Source organism: Anneissia japonica, unplaced genomic scaffold (genome assembly GCF_011630105.1).
Source record: "Anneissia japonica isolate Jap-2015-1 unplaced genomic scaffold, ASM1163010v1 scaffold7370_len818893_cov191, whole genome shotgun sequence".
Lineage (NCBI taxonomy): Eukaryota > Metazoa > Echinodermata > Crinoidea > Comatulida > Comatulidae > Anneissia > Anneissia japonica.
This window is the reverse complement of record NW_022687459.1, coordinates 807,327-822,835: the sequence shown is the minus strand read 5'-3', so window position 1 is coordinate 822,835 and position 15,509 is coordinate 807,327. Positions and strand designations below refer to the sequence as shown.

The 15,509-nt window shown below is 35.4% G+C and overlaps 2 protein-coding genes and 1 long non-coding RNA gene across 3 annotated transcripts; all 3 read left to right on the top strand.

The window, feature by feature from the left end:
* The first annotated feature begins 2,589 nt into the window (after window positions 1–2,589).
* Window positions 2,590–5,900, top strand: LOC117118620. The gene is made up of 3 exons (XR_004447074.1): window positions 2,590–2,727; window positions 3,021–3,056; window positions 4,596–5,900. It is a non-coding gene; the product is annotated as an uncharacterized LOC117118620 (long non-coding RNA).
* A 438-nt stretch (window positions 5,901–6,338) lies between these two features.
* On the top strand, window positions 6,339–8,418 carry LOC117119178. The gene is made up of 5 exons (XM_033264001.1): window positions 6,339–6,372; window positions 6,976–7,098; window positions 7,311–7,607; window positions 7,908–8,068; window positions 8,339–8,418. The coding sequence occupies exons 1-5, from the start codon at window positions 6,339–6,341 to the stop codon at window positions 8,378–8,380; spliced, it is 657 nt and encodes a 218-aa protein (XP_033119892.1). The 3' UTR covers window positions 8,381–8,418.
* A 1,892-nt stretch (window positions 8,419–10,310) lies between these two features.
* Window positions 10,311–14,791, top strand: LOC117119170. The gene is made up of 5 exons (XM_033263992.1): window positions 10,311–10,320; window positions 10,499–10,621; window positions 12,202–12,356; window positions 12,631–12,666; window positions 13,043–14,791. The coding sequence occupies exons 1-5, from the start codon at window positions 10,311–10,313 to the stop codon at window positions 13,148–13,150; spliced, it is 432 nt and encodes a 143-aa protein (XP_033119883.1). The 3' UTR covers window positions 13,151–14,791.
* The last annotated feature ends 718 nt before the right edge of the window (window positions 14,792–15,509 follow it).

The following is a 15,509-nucleotide window of genomic DNA, read 5'->3' as shown; positions in this document are numbered from 1 at the left end:
ATGTATGAGATAAAATGGAGCTTTACACACTTCAAAAGACTGTCACAGAAATAATTTGCACTGTCTTATGCGCTTACAAAGATGAAAATTAGCATAATGTATTAATGTTGATAACAAAATTATTTTATGTGGTACCAATCTAAGCTCTTCTTTCCTTAGATGTTAGATGTGCTTGCAAAGAGAGCCACATTTCACACTGAAGGGTGTGTACGACATCAGTAATGTTATGTCAATTCCAAGAATGTTTAAGATTATATCGGTTGATGAGGAATTTATTGATTAGGCCTATAATAGCAAATTGCATCAATTTATTTTGCAAAAACAAGGTTTCCAGCTTCAGAGGGGGGCACATCCCCTGTCCGCACAAGGGCACACATTTGCGCTAACCCCAGGCTTGAACAGGGGTCTTGGGTCAGAGTGGGTATTTATTTTCCCGGTTAGTAATTTACCATATCCACCCCACCCCACTCCCCATATAGAAAACAATACGACAGGGCTTATTTATAATATAGGCCACACACGTGTGTTTGGAACTAAATATAAGCATTTTCATCATGGTTTTATTTATTACAAACATATTCTTTCACCATCAATACACATTGAGGCCCTTCTTTTAGGTTAAAACGATCTATCTTAAATTTGTCTTTCATGAATTTGGAACTATTATGTGTTTAAATAACTTAAAAGGATATAAGAGGAAATTGGCCCATGTTAACAAGAAATGCGCGCTAAGCGTGCGAAATTTGAGGTTTTTAGGCACTTTCAGGGGATGAAAAGGGCATTTATAAAGGGGTGGAAAAGATTTTCCAAAGATAGATATTTTCCCCTTGTCCCCCAGTGGTTACGCCATCGGGCAGCATAGATCAAAGGAGTTATGACAGTTTTTGAAGTGGAGAAGGGGTTGCAGGGTGTTGTGAGTCTGGTCATTATGATATCTTCCTTTTTTTTCTTGTCTTTATTTTTCTCTTTTCTTTTTCTTTTCCTTTCCTTTTCTTTTCCTCTTCTTTCTCTTTCCCTCCCTCTCCCCTCTTTCTTTTCTCTTATTACCCAGCCCGGTACGAAGGCTTGGTCAGCCCGGTAAAAACCGCCAGGGGAGGGGCAGTTTCCCCCCACCCCTGTTGCGACACTGGCTAACACGCCAATCATCCCCCCACCCAATGAAAAATACTTTTCTACGCCACTGGTGACACTCATCAATATGCATGGTGCATCCATGGAGTATACGAAAATGATAATACATAGGCCTATAGAAAAAGAAAATTAACTTAAAATTACAAAAAAATGTAAAACTGAATACGGCACAAGAAGGTGCCGCTGTAACTTAAATAGAATTGGATACCTGATAATTTCTAGTGCTACAAACGAAGATAGAGGTTAATATCTGTGTGAGAGCAACTACACAAACTGGTTACAAACAGACAGTTACACGGACTTACTCACCATTAACTGAATACTCAGTACGTGTTAAAACAATTGCGAAAAAATCGCAAGTTGTTCTTGGGTGGGACTCGAACCCACGATTTCCAGATAACTAGCCTGGCATCATACCTCTATACCACCGAGCTTGCGCCTGATGGCCAGGGTTGAATTCAACATACTGAGTATTCAGTACATTTCCACGTTAGGTAGGGCATTGATTCTCCTGACGCAAATCCAGTTATTGTCTATTCCATCACGACAATAACATTTTACAATGTCAACCTAAAATGTTCCCACCCACCAATTCCGATTTGATAATGGCCTTATTCAGAGCATCCCATTGTGATTTCTGAATTAATACCGTAACAATTGCTGTCTCTTATACACATCTAGATGTGTATAAGAGACTTGTTTCAGCATGCAGGCATGCCAACAAATTTCTTCTAAGAAATTTTGTAACTTAATTTTATTTTAACCCCCTCCTAGCATGCAAAAATCTTTCCCATGTAACGTTGCTACTTAACTTATGTTTATCGCTTTAAATCCCTTTCATTGTTTATCAAACCTTAATCAGACCCAACTAATTGAACCCTTTGTATTACCGCTCTGGCTTTCTGCGCATGCTCAGCTTATCTCAATCAATTGTCTTTCTATGTTTTTTAGTCATTAGGCAATTTTATCTGAAGAGTGTCACACCATGTGTGTGGTACGAAACTAAGTCGTAATAAAATGTCTAATCAAAGCTACTGTTCAACCTCGCTTTTTATTTATTTATATTTATATATATATGCCTATATAGGCCTATATATATAATAGGCTTATATTTAAAATGAAATATCTGTTGTTATGATTCTATTATGATATACATACAGATACTCTTACAAACAAATTTATAGTTTAAAACTGTATTCAATATTTAGTTTGTTGATATAGGCCTAGGCCGTATGACAAAGCTGCTGAGACAGCATGTTTTAGAATTACGTTAAAATAATGATATAAATTTATGGATAATTGTGTAGCATTCTACTTCAAAGTAGATATATCATATGCGAACAGGTAAGGGGAAACCTATGCGAAAATTGTCGAGAGATAAGGCATTATTAAATTAGCCTCTACGTTTCCTACTTATTAGCACCGGAGGCAAGTACAGAACACACTCAAAAATCTGAACCCGGTTGTTCATGTCCAGACCGGGGTTCAGACACTGGTCTTGTTGTTGGAATGACTTCTCTGGGTATTGCCATCGGAATTGTATTGGCGTCAGTTGTATTTGTTATTCTCTTGAAAAAAAGAACTTCATCTTCAAAGGTAATAATACAACATAATCATTATACTGATTATTACTGATTATCGTATATATACGAAGGAACGTACATTTTATAGAGTTGCTGAGTACAATTGTTAATGCAAAGGGAGGTGGCAATTACAATCTGATCAAATTGATAGAAACGGTGCATTTTCTTATATTTATATTAGGCCCTACCTTAGTGATTTGCCCTAGATGTAATACATTAATGGTAAAAATCATACACAATTTTAATGATATTTTAATTATTGAAAAAAACATAATCAAAATATTATTTTATTAACTTATCTTAAAGTCATCAGACGATTCGCAAACGGGAAAACAAGTGGAGGTAAGATATTTTACCAGAACTTAATTTTATTGTCAAACAAGTGTGCCATCCTTCAAATTATATTCACAATTTTAGGTCCGTGAGTGCCATTTCCGGCCATCTAGACGTGCAATAATCATTACATTTTCTTATTTCAGCCCCAAGGGCAACAGCATAATGTGTCTCTGAAATCGACTGTAGGACATATATCATATTATATCCAGTGGTTGAATAAAGAGGGAGGGGGAGGGCTTGCCGGTCCGGAGCCACACTAAAGTTGTCAAAATAGTTAAATAGAGATAAAAAGAAAATTACATTCTCAATTTTATGTCTGTGAGTGCCGTTTTCGGCTATCTATAGGTGCCATAGTCATTAATTTTCTTACTTCAGCCCCGACCATGGTGGGACTGAGGTGGTATAGACTCTCCATCTGTGGAGTTCACACCCTGGCCCTTTTACTTCAAATACTTGGATCCGCCACTGATATTATATTATTTATTCGTCGTTAAAAACATTTAGAATAAAAATGAAAACATGATTAAAAGGCTAGCACATCTAAAATCCCACGATGGAATTGGTGACCACCAACTACAGAATTTATACATCGTAATTAATTATAGGTGTAAAAACTGTAGTGAAAATCCTTTAGCTTTACATTACAAGTTAATCTTTGTGAAACAAAATGATAGTTCATATGTTATATTAAACAGTGGCGGAGCCCAGCCGGCACGGGCCCCCACCCTCCTAAATTTTTAAAAATTATTAAAAAAGATGGATCGAAAACAGAAAATTATAAAATGTTATATTAAACAGTGGCGGAGCCCAGCCGGTACGGGTTCCCCCTCCTTTTTTTCAAAATTATTAGAAAAGATAGAGAGAACAAAAAATTATATTCAAATTTAAATCTAAAAGTGAAATTTCCGGCCATCTAGAGGTGCCTAATTTAATTTTTTTTTCTTGCCTCAGCCCCAACCATGGTGGCGCTGAGGCGGGCGGACATTATCTGTGCAGTCCCTCCTTGTTCCTTCCTGGACCCGCCACTGTTCAAGTACCATTAGCGGGCTCCTAGAAGGGTAATATTTTCGTCGGGGAATACCATATTAATGATATCCCTCACATTATGAATAATTCATTGTGATTGTGGAAGCAATCTCGACTTCGACTTTGTTCGGAAAATACAACAATTATGTAGTCATATTACAGTACATTGATGTCTATAAAATAACTAATACAATTCACCAAACTTCGTCAAATATCCGTAGCTTCCAGGAGAACTCCTTGTCGTGGACCCCACCGGGGAAAATTGGCGGACCATGGCCCCAGCCTAGATGCCAGCTTCGATCGCATACTGGATTTAGTACCTTATGAAATGCACCTCCCACCACTTTCAAAAACGTTCCGCCGCCGTTGCACTACAGCGCACCCACCCAATAGCAATCCTGGTTGCGGCCCTGTGTTGTCACGCGATTGTAAAAGTTTAATTAAGAATTTAAATAATATTGGTTTCAAAGCAAATATTATTATGTAAGCCTATCATTAGCATTTATTCTCTTATCTTAGACCTACATGACGTATAATAATGAACCGAAGACGGAGAGCCAGACGTACCAGGATTTAAGGACCAATGAAGACAACCAAGATTTTTATGTGAATGTAAAAACAAAAAGATAGAAAATTCAAAGATTGAAAATGAATTTGGCCTATGATATATAATTTTATGATGAAGAAATTGATTTCTAAAATGTACCACCTTCAGAAGCGTAATGCTTTTAGTATGCGTTATGAAATTATTTCTATTTTTTACATGTCTATAATTTTATGTGGGGTATGAAATTACTGTCCGATTGGCGAGGTGGGAATACGTTGCAACGGGAGAGAGATAGACTGTTTTATAAGGAGAATTGAAAAGGTGATCGGTTTGAGTCAGCAGTCGGTGGATTCGGTATTGACATAGAGAAAATGGTATTGATAAGCGACTAAATACAACACTTGTGATGAATGACAGATCAATATCATCCCCTCCAATGTGAATTACCGGTAGTTTAACGTATAGTACAACGAAGTAGCAGACTGAGACCAACGGCTGCTGTCACAAACCGTCATCTTCGGTCATTTATTCGTATGGCTATGAAACATCATAATTCAAATTTTAAGCGATTATTAATTTTTGGTAAATTTGTATAAAATTTAAATATTTTAATGAATTTTCGTATTACATTGTAAGAATGTTTTTTGTATGTTCATTAATTTGTAATCGTAGCAAGCTACTTTCAATTTCTATGTATACTGTACTGTATAGATGAATAAAGTTAACTTTACCTTGGTGATGGGTTCAGAAAATACTATAGATATTTTGAGTTTGGAGAAAAGTAATTACAATTTATAAAATTGCTTTCCTTTCCAAATTCGTACACTGCATATTATAGGCGAACACAATTGTATTGCTCTTTTGCATTAATGACCGCACTAGAGAATGACTACAAAATTTAATCGTTCCCACCACCACCCCTTTACACATCCACACCTCCAAGTGTCGGTAGAAGTCTGGCCTTTCTGGCACCCAGTCTTCACATATTGTCATATATACTGTGTAATTTTTACTATTTGATGTTACGAAATAATATAGGCCTATACTGTATTCGTTATTACGTTTGATGCTTAGGTATTTGTATTCCAGTGCAACTCCAAGTATAACCTATGAGGCTTTTTAGATAAACCTTTTTTAGTTGTAACTGGTCGAAATAGAATTGCATAATTTGTAGTAGGGTCAGCATTTTAATGGATGGATTTTATTTTAGTCGAGTGCTGACCTATTTGTTGTACTCTATTTCTAAACTTTACTTTTCGTCATCGATTAAATGACAATATCATGCAATACAGTGTAAGCGTTTTCCTTTCTGCAGTGTATCTGTTTGCCTAAAATATGTTCATTTTAATTTAAATGCTCAAAAATCTAACCGTCAATTTTTAAAGTTAGGTACAATACAGAATAATAATTTTAAAAAAGAAAGTATGCTTACCGACTCGAAAGTATAAATTTAGCAACTTAAATGAATATAATTCAATGGTTAACACAAAATAATCAGAAATAAATTGCACTAATAAGATTCATAAGATGTTTGACAGAAGAAAAACGAATGTACGCTGAAAAAATAATTTTCGATTGCGTCCATTTACGGGTAATTAGACTTTCCCAAGTCCCAATATTTGTAAAATTGAGAGTATTGGTTATCATATGTGTGTGTGTTTTTTTTTTTTGTTTTTTTTTTTGGTGGGGGGTAGGGGTGGTGGAGTGGCTGATTTATGGCGCCAGCACTAACATCCACTGGAGTTACCTGTAAAATATACGCCACGAAATGGAACAGGAACTAATACAAGGAAGTCAAATATTATACACATACCTGATTATAAATTATTTAGAATCAGGCTGGATGGTATGTATTTTACTGTACTTATTGTTCGTTTGTTTTATATATAAACAGACCACTAACAATTACTTTAATACTGCGTTTCCGCCTCCAGACCGTCTTTATGGTCTATAGCCAATTGTGTGAATACAACATACTCAATGCTTCTAAGGTCATGTATGATGTATGAAGACGAATTGTTTAGCTATCACAAAAAATGCACTTTGCCTGCCTGATAACATTAGTATTAAACTTTGGTAAATATGATATTTTCTTATCTTGAATACTCCAAAATTTTTAGAGGCTACCCGATAAAGCACATGTCTACTAGTAAAAGTTAAAAGTATATGATTTAGAACTACAGTCATAAAAACATTCTAACTATACAGCAATAATATAGGCCTACTTATACTTTTACATATACAGTATATAGTTCTAGGGATTTTATACTCAGTCTTCTTTACATCATGTTCCACAATGTTCAGGTAACTTTCCTTAAATATAGTTGGTTTCAAACCTTTGTTTATTTTCAGGTATTCTTGCTCAATCTGGATCTGTGAGAGTAAATCCTGCTACAGCAAAATTGGGTGAAGATGCGACATTTACATTCACACCTGCTCCAGGAGAAGCAATTGCGGTGGTGACTTGGTCTAAAAGTGATGCATGTGGAGTACGAGAAGATCTTATTATAACTAATCTCAACCGGGTACGCATCATTAACAGTCCACTGTGAGTTTTGACTTTAACATTGTCATTTTAAAAAATTTTTTTTTGTAATTTAATGATTACATTACAATAACCATCTGAAATATGACTTTATTTGGTGGAATCTGTTATAAAAATATATATTTTTTTTAAATGATCATAGAACTTGATACACCCACTTTGGCACCGAGAAAGGCATATGTCAATGAAACGGAATATGCAATATTCGCATGTCTTTTGCCTGATGTTCCAACACATATCATCAACATCACATGGATCAAAGATGGCGATGTACTTGATGTGACTGATACTGAGAAGTATCCACAGTCAGAGACAACATTAGTGATCAGAGGAGTCAATAAAATGGATGAAGGAGACTATCAATGTCGAGCAGAGAATGCAGCTTACAGTGGGTATGAGGGAAAGCTGAGTAATACAGGGACACTGTCGGTGGCTACTCGTAAGTACATATTACTCATTGTTTACTTGTACCAGTAGAGATTAGTAATTGTTGTAAATAAATAATTGTAGAATTCCAACTAAAAATCGAATATAAATATATATGTCCTAATTTAATGGTCAAAATAAACATTTGTAAACATTTACATCGTTTTCAACAATATTATTGTTAAATATGAAATACGGTTTATTATGTTTTCATTGAATTTTTTAAGCAACTACGGTACTTCACATGTAAGCTCATTTCATTTCTTAATTTGCGGCGCTATTCTAATGGGAAAACGACACTTTTCTTTATTAGAACCCGAGTTAACAATACAACAATCTCAAAAACGTGAACATTGTCCAGGCTCGGACACGGATCTTGTTGTTGGAATGACTTTTCTGGGTATATTCATCGGAATTGTATTGTCGTCAGTTGTGTTTGCTATTCTCTTGAAAACAAGAACTTCATCTTCAAAGGTAAGTAATACAACATAATTACTGATTATTACTGACAATAATGGAACATACGAAGGAACGTACATTATAGAATTGCTGAGTACAGTAGGCTAAGTTATTGCAAAGGGAGATAACTACAATCTGTATTTTACTATCTCTATAATTATATTACCTTAATGATTTGCCCTAGATGTAATACATTAATGGCAAGCATATATAATTTTAATTGCATACTTTGATTATTGGCAGAAATATAAAATGTTGATATTATTTTATTATTTTACATTAAAGTCTAAAGACCATGAAAACACAGGTCCAAGAAGTGATCTTTAGTTGGAAGGAGACAGGTCAGTGGTGGAGCCAGGATTCAGGACCGATATGTCCCCGACAAAAAAAAAAGTAGGTGTGGTCGGGCGTCGCTAAAAAATCCCTCGAAAGAGTTCCTGGGAGAAAAAACATGACAATTTAGGGGTTTCGAAGGATTATTTAATCGATATTTAATCGAGTCTACTAATATGTACAAAATACATATAAATTTTTCCCCGACGAATTGTGGCTCTTCTCCCCGACAGGGGAGGGGCAGCTCTCCAATACGGGGAGGGGGTGCCTGGCCTCCTCCCCCGGCCCCGGTGGTGCCACCCCCGAGAACGGTTTGTGTTTTGGCCCAACGAGATGGCGGGGGGGTGTTAGGCCTACACATATGTTGTCCCACAAACAATACAATACAAATACAAATATCTTTATTGCAATCATATAAAATATAGATTGAATTTACAATCAAAAATTTACAAAGTCATTAAACATTTAAAAAAAAAACCAAGAGAATCGCAAACGCACGTATTTCAGCACGTCAACGCTGTCTTTTTGTGGGACCTTATGCTAGACATCAAAAGAGCGGGGCTTAGCAGAACGATTCATTACATTTACTAGCAATTAGACTTGTTGACTGATAATTTTTATATTATGTTTCACAATATTTATAAAATTGAGAGTATTTTCAAAAAGAACTTGTTTTTTAAGGATTTTTTAGATGTGTATAAGAGACAGAAGTCGGGGGGTGGGGGTGGGCGGCGTGGTTTTGACAAGAGCGCAGATCTGTTTCGAAAAGTGTGGGGGTAATTTCATGAGCGAAAATTTAAGGAAGTAGTAGCTCTAGATGACCTGAAATGACACTTTTATATAGTAAAATTCATCGTCATCACATCACCATTTATAGTCAAAATGAAGCGCCAACAAATTTCTTATGTTTTACCTGTGATTTTCGGCAACCATAGATACCTAATTAACATGTATTAATATATAGAAAATGAATATTAAAAATATTGTCTTTGACGTATTTAATTAAAACCTACCTACTTCATTAGTCCACACCATAGTTAAGGGCTGAGGTTGTAACATTTGTGGAAATAGTACGGTACCTCTAGATTGCTGGAAATGACACTATTATATAATAAAATTAATCCTCATCGATCAAATTTATCGCTGTGATGTTCCATTGAAAATAAAACTCAATTGTCTTTGATGTATTTTTAATTTACTTTGCCATGTGCCGAAAACCAATTTTATTATTTAGGCATGAAATTATTACATTGCGGACGGAAAGTGATGAATTAACCCCCTCCCCTACCTTTAATAACTTGAGGACGTGTCCCCCTGTTTCTCCTTGATCATGGGTTTTTGGGGAGAGGTAGGCCTATCTTCTTCCATTTGAGATTTGTTTGGAATTAGTAGACGGCTAGACGCTCTTGGATGACATCTGAAAAGTTAAGCTTAAAATAGAAAGTGTATGTTTTACGAGAGTACTACAACATTTAACATGTATACATGAGAAGCACACACGCAAGACGAGTGACCATATTTTTTTTCGAGGTCACCGGGGGGGGGGGGGGGGGGGGGGGGGGGGGGGGGGGGGGTGGCTAGCCACCCTATTCACCCCCTAGATTCGCTACTGGATCTCCCATACAGTATACGCCACTGAATGGAATAGGAAATAGTGCAAGGAAGCAAAATGTATTTTGCAATCTGGTTGCTATGGATTGTACTTGTTTGTGTTTTTTTAATAATATACCGGTATTAGTTACTCCTACTGCATGTCAGTAGGTGAACAGGACATCCGCAATGTATGGCAATACAGTATAATACTGAATACAAGCTGTGTAGCCATCATCAAAAAATGTACTTTGCTTGCCTGATAACCTTGGTATTAAACTTTGGTAAATATGACATTTTCTTTTCTTTAATTGCTAGAAAATACCTGATAAACATGTCTACTAGTAAAAGATAACGGTAAATAATATTGGTGGCAAGGTTTGCATAGTTATAATATTCTTTAACATTTCAACTATAGAGCAATATAGGCCTATAGTTATAACCTAAATACCATCATATTTTTCAGGAAGTTCCTTCACCCAATATTTGTGCTTCATTTTTTTTACATTTTGTTTTGCTAAGTTCCAGGTATCCTTGCTCAATCTGGATCGTCGGTGACAGGAGTAGATCCTGCCACAGCCAAATTGGGTGAAAATGCAGAGATCCCGTATACATTAACACCTGCAGAAGATGTGATATTTTTCGGTGGGATATTTTGTAATTTGAATAAATATTAAAATATATTAATAATAGGTGAAATTAGTTAAGGATATTTTTATATGGAATTTTGATGAATTGTGTATATTAATTTAATGTGTAATTAAGGATTTTTTCATGAATTTAGATTTTTTGACAACAAATATTAACACCTCAACTTTTAATATCAATTGCTTAGTTATTTGTAATTTTAATGTATATAGAAATAAATTCCAATGCCTCCTTTTAATGCATTTATATGTGTTTATGTTGTAATGTCATCAAATTCAGCCATTCGCCATCGATTGTAAATTATATACCAAAATGATTTTTTTAAATAACTAAAAAAAACAAGAGTGTATGTATTAGTTACCTTAATACAATGCCAATGTAACATACTGTAATATGTCACTTGAGAACAATTTCTTTTTGAAAGAATCCAGTTAATCATGTTGCTGAAGAAATATTGATAATGAGAATTATTTAGTATAATCTTGTGTTTTGATTGCAAATAGATATGCTTTTTATGCCATCAACAAGTACTTCAGCATCTACATTATGTCTCCAAATTATAGTTATTTATTCATACATAAATTGTAAACTTGAAAGCCAATAACGACTACAATTAAATAATGTACTTACATTAAAATGCCCGTGATTAAATTCCATATTAGAACAATTTAAAATTTGCTTTTACATAGTTAATTATTTATTGTTTCTTTACGTTATTTCAAATTAGAAATTATCAATGTTCTTTTTATTTATGATATTTCTACTATTAAATTTCTTTTGTTATAATTGTATTCATGATAGACGATAGACATGACGTTACTCTTATAATTTAACTGTGTATTCGAGTTTCATTGATAGTTTAACATTGTATTTTAGTTTTAATTTTGGTGAATTTCGTACGATTGGGGTCTCATCAATTATCAATAGAGAGATTGTTCAATGGACGTCTTCTAAAAAAAGACAAGCACTCATTAATCCGGGCAAGTACCTTAGTAAAGCCCTCCCTACAACAAACACTATAACCAGATCATTTTTTTATCCTTCTGTCATTGACGCACTAAATGATAGTTTATAGGCCTAATTGTGTTTTTTAGTATACATGTTAAATTTACAGTATCTTATTTTTCACCATGCTTTACACGAGCCAACTTAATTTCACTGTATTGCCAATGTTATACAATGAAATTAAATATTAAATGAATGAACGAACGCACGCACGAACGAACGAGCGAGCGAACGAACACGAGCGAGCGAACGAGGCTACCTGGCAAGTAGTTTATATAATAGTAGTTTATATAAAGCCGCTGAGACAAACTTTTTTTTTATCACGTTACAATAACGATGTGCATCATCATCATTAGTGTTCCCCATAACATTCTCCAGTACTCCCGATTCTCTGCATCCCTCTTCACCTGGTGGTAACTCCTTCTTCCTTAATGTCGTCCAACATCATCATTCTCCTCCGTCATCTTGGTCCTTTCCCTTCAATTCCTCCATCTATCACGTATAAAGAGACTAACACAAACAATGACGAAAGAAAAGGCCTTACCAAATGTGTGTATACGTTCCTTTATTAGAACCCGAGGTAACAATACAACAATCTCAAAAACGTGAACATTGTCCAGGCTCGGACACGGGTCTTGTTGTTGGAATGACTTTTCTGGGTATAGTCATCGGAATTGTATTGTCGTCAGTTGTGTTTGCTAATATCTTGAAAACTTCATCTTCAAAGGTAAGTAATACAACATAATTACTGATTATTGCTGACAATAATGGAACATACAAAGGAACGTACATTATAGAATTGCTAAGTACAGTAGGCTAAGTTATTGCAAAGGGCAATGAACTACAATCTGTATTACTATCTTTTAATTATATTATCTTAATGATTTGCCCTAGCTGTAATACATTAATGGCAAGCATAGGCCTATATAATTTTAATTGCATATTTTGATTATTGGCAGAAATATAAAATGTTGATATTATTTCATTATTTTACATTAAAGTCGTCAGAAGAAGCGCAAACTGGGAAACAAGTGGAGGTAAGATAGTTTACAACAACTTCAGAATCCCCCTCCTCCCCACCCCACTAAATCGATGAAGATCCACATTTTCAAGACAGTCGAAATGTATTGAATACACATTTTGATATTTTATGTCATAAAATTTAAAAGGGAATCTTAAATCTTAAATAAACTTAACAAGTAATCTATCGGAGCTCAACCGGCTTTTGACCCTAGGCGGGTTTCTGCGACCCCATACCCAATTAAACCTTCCCAATAATAGCAATCCCAACACGACCTTGTGTTGTAACGCGTATTTTTGTAGAAGTTCAGTTAAGTATTAAAATAATATTGATTTTAAAGCATAGAGAATTAAAAGCCTATTATTAGTATGGTATTTATTCTGTTATCATAGACCTACATGACATATACTAGTGAACAGAAGACGGAGAGCCAGACCTACCAAGATTTGAGTACCAATGAAGACCCAGTTGTTTATATGAATGTAAAAACTAAAAGATAGAATATGTGAAGATTGAAACTGTCTCTTCAGCAATAGAAAAGAATACCTAAGCAAATTGTTAAAACGCCATGATTCAGAAAATTGTGTTAATTTTTCAGAATTTGGACTGAATTTGTTTAGATAGATCATTATTAATTGATGAGCGTAGGATACGTTCTACTTTTTTGGGGGAATCCTTAGAAGAAAATCCAATTTATCCCCTCTTTGCACCTCAACGTGATTCTTTGGATACACCGCTACAGTGGACCTAATAACTATTACAAGGAAGTATACATTTAATAATTCTGCTTCTAGCTGCCACCTTTATATTCTTGTGGGTTTTTTTACCTCCTTGGTTTAATAAAGACCACAATAGTAATTGCTTCCGATAACTGCATTACAGTTTAAAACGAAACATCCGTCGCTCTTGTATTTTGTATGGGTCGGCATAATTTACAAAGTTGACTATGTCGAAAGTGCGAAACATACATTATTTCTTCTTTGAAATAATAACGCGAATACATTATAATGCTGCCTCGTTAGGCTATATACTTCTACGATGTAACCTCTCTCGGGGCAGGTATCATTCTCCTTCTCTTAAATTTCACTAAAATGTTGCAAGTTTGTATAAGTCATAGGCCGAAGTGTATCTGTATCCTATGTCAACGCCACTATTTAGTAATTAGGCCTACTTAATTGATGTGAGAGTGTTCCTCAAGCCGGTTTTCCACCAGGCGAATTTATTCGCGCGAATCAGAGGTCAGTTCGCTTACTGAGCTCTGATTGGTTGCGCATGTTTCGCTTCGCAAACACTCGATATAAATGAATAAATTCGCCTAGTGGAAAAGAAAAACCAGCTTAAAAAAAACCAGCTTATCGCTCACTTTCCCAAGCTAAACGAAATCTAATTTACTGTCATCGTTACAAAATGTACGGTAAATTCCAGTTCGAGAGTCCATGCTATCTTCTGGAATTCAAGGCTAGGCCAACAAACCAGGTTTCTATGCTTGACTTAATTTGATGCGGTAGGGTTTTTCTTGGTTTTCTCCACTTTACTTTCGAGGTGATCACAACTGACAGTATCCTAGTTAGCCTAGTAGGTAGTCTATTGTTCTACAGGCACCTAATTACCATAACACTGCCCAGGTATGCTGATCAACAATGGACAATTCCATTTGAACTTGGACAAGTATATTTTTATTGTATCAAGTGGAAACAAATAGGCCTATATTGTATTACCGTATATGTAAATTAGATTTTGGGCCATTTTAAAGATCCCTCCAATTAAATACCCCGTCCAATTAAAGATCGCTTTCCTGTGTTACCTTACCGCATCTCTTATTCAGACTAGAGTTGCTAAAGAACATGAAAACCCAGGTCCAAGAAGTGGCCTTTAGTTGGAGGGAGACAGGTCAGTGGTGGAGCCAGGATCCTGGACCGATATGTCCCCGACGAAAGAAAATGTAGGTGTGGTCGGGCGTCGCTCAAAATCTCCTGCGAAAAAAATATGACAATTTAGGGGTTTCAAAGGATTATTTAATCGATATTTAATCGAGTCAACTAATATGTAGAAAATACGTATACATTTTTTTTTCTCCCCGACGAATTGTGGTTCTTCTCTCCGACGCGGGAGCGGCAGTACTCCCATACAGAGGGGGGGGGGGGTGGTACCTGGTCTCCCCCGGCCCCGGTGGTGCCACCACGAGAACAGTTTGTGTTTTGGCCCAACGAGACGGGTTTGATCTATTCGGAATAAAGCTCAGAATCACCTGTACTCTCATACTTTGACACCGTCATTTCAACATGGCCTATTTACGAGATCATACAACGTAATAGGTCTCCACTCTTCGAAAAAAAAAGTGTAGTGCCAAATTTACCACAATTAATGGCGTTGCAGTAACATTAGCTGACCCACAAGACCATGTTCATTCTCTAGTAAAAACTGTACGTGTGAATAAGCCAATTGATTGTTCGAGCATGCTCGTACATCTAAAGTCAGTCGACATAAACCTAATGTCGTCTGAATGCTTGTTTATGTTGATTGATCTTATTATGGGCATGCACAGTTCAAACTACGAATTAGATTATGGACCCTTCCACTAAGCTCACCCCCATTTAACAGCTAATGTATATTTGTAGCTCTTAATTCATTAGTCTCTTATTTAATACATAATTATGTCCATCTCCATGATTATACTAATTAATTTTTATTTTGAATTGCATATATCTGATCGTATTTTATCCTAATCTGAAATATTTTAATTATTTTATTGAATGCTTTTTAATTTTTAACCTAATTTACTTAACGTTTTAAATTACTGGGCACCACGTTTGTACAAGCTCTTTGAGCTTTTTATGGTTGTCCATTTCATCTTTTTTT

Coding starts and splice junctions, on each gene's coding strand:
- LOC117119170 (XM_033263992.1), top strand. Junction 10,622..12,201: donor AGAAGATGTGATATTTTTCG/GTGGGATATTTT, acceptor TTCCTTTATTAG/AACCCGAGGTAACAATACAA. Junction 12,357..12,630: donor TGAAAACTTCATCTTCAAAG/GTAAGTAATACA, acceptor TTTACATTAAAG/TCGTCAGAAGAAGCGCAAAC.
- LOC117119178 (XM_033264001.1), top strand. CDS start 6,339: ATGGCGCCAGCACTAACATCCACTGGAGTTACCT. Junction 6,373..6,975: donor AACATCCACTGGAGTTACCT/GTAAAATATACG, acceptor GTTTATTTTCAG/GTATTCTTGCTCAATCTGGA. Junction 7,099..7,310: donor GGTGGTGACTTGGTCTAAAA/GTGATGCATGTG, acceptor AAATGATCATAG/AACTTGATACACCCACTTTG.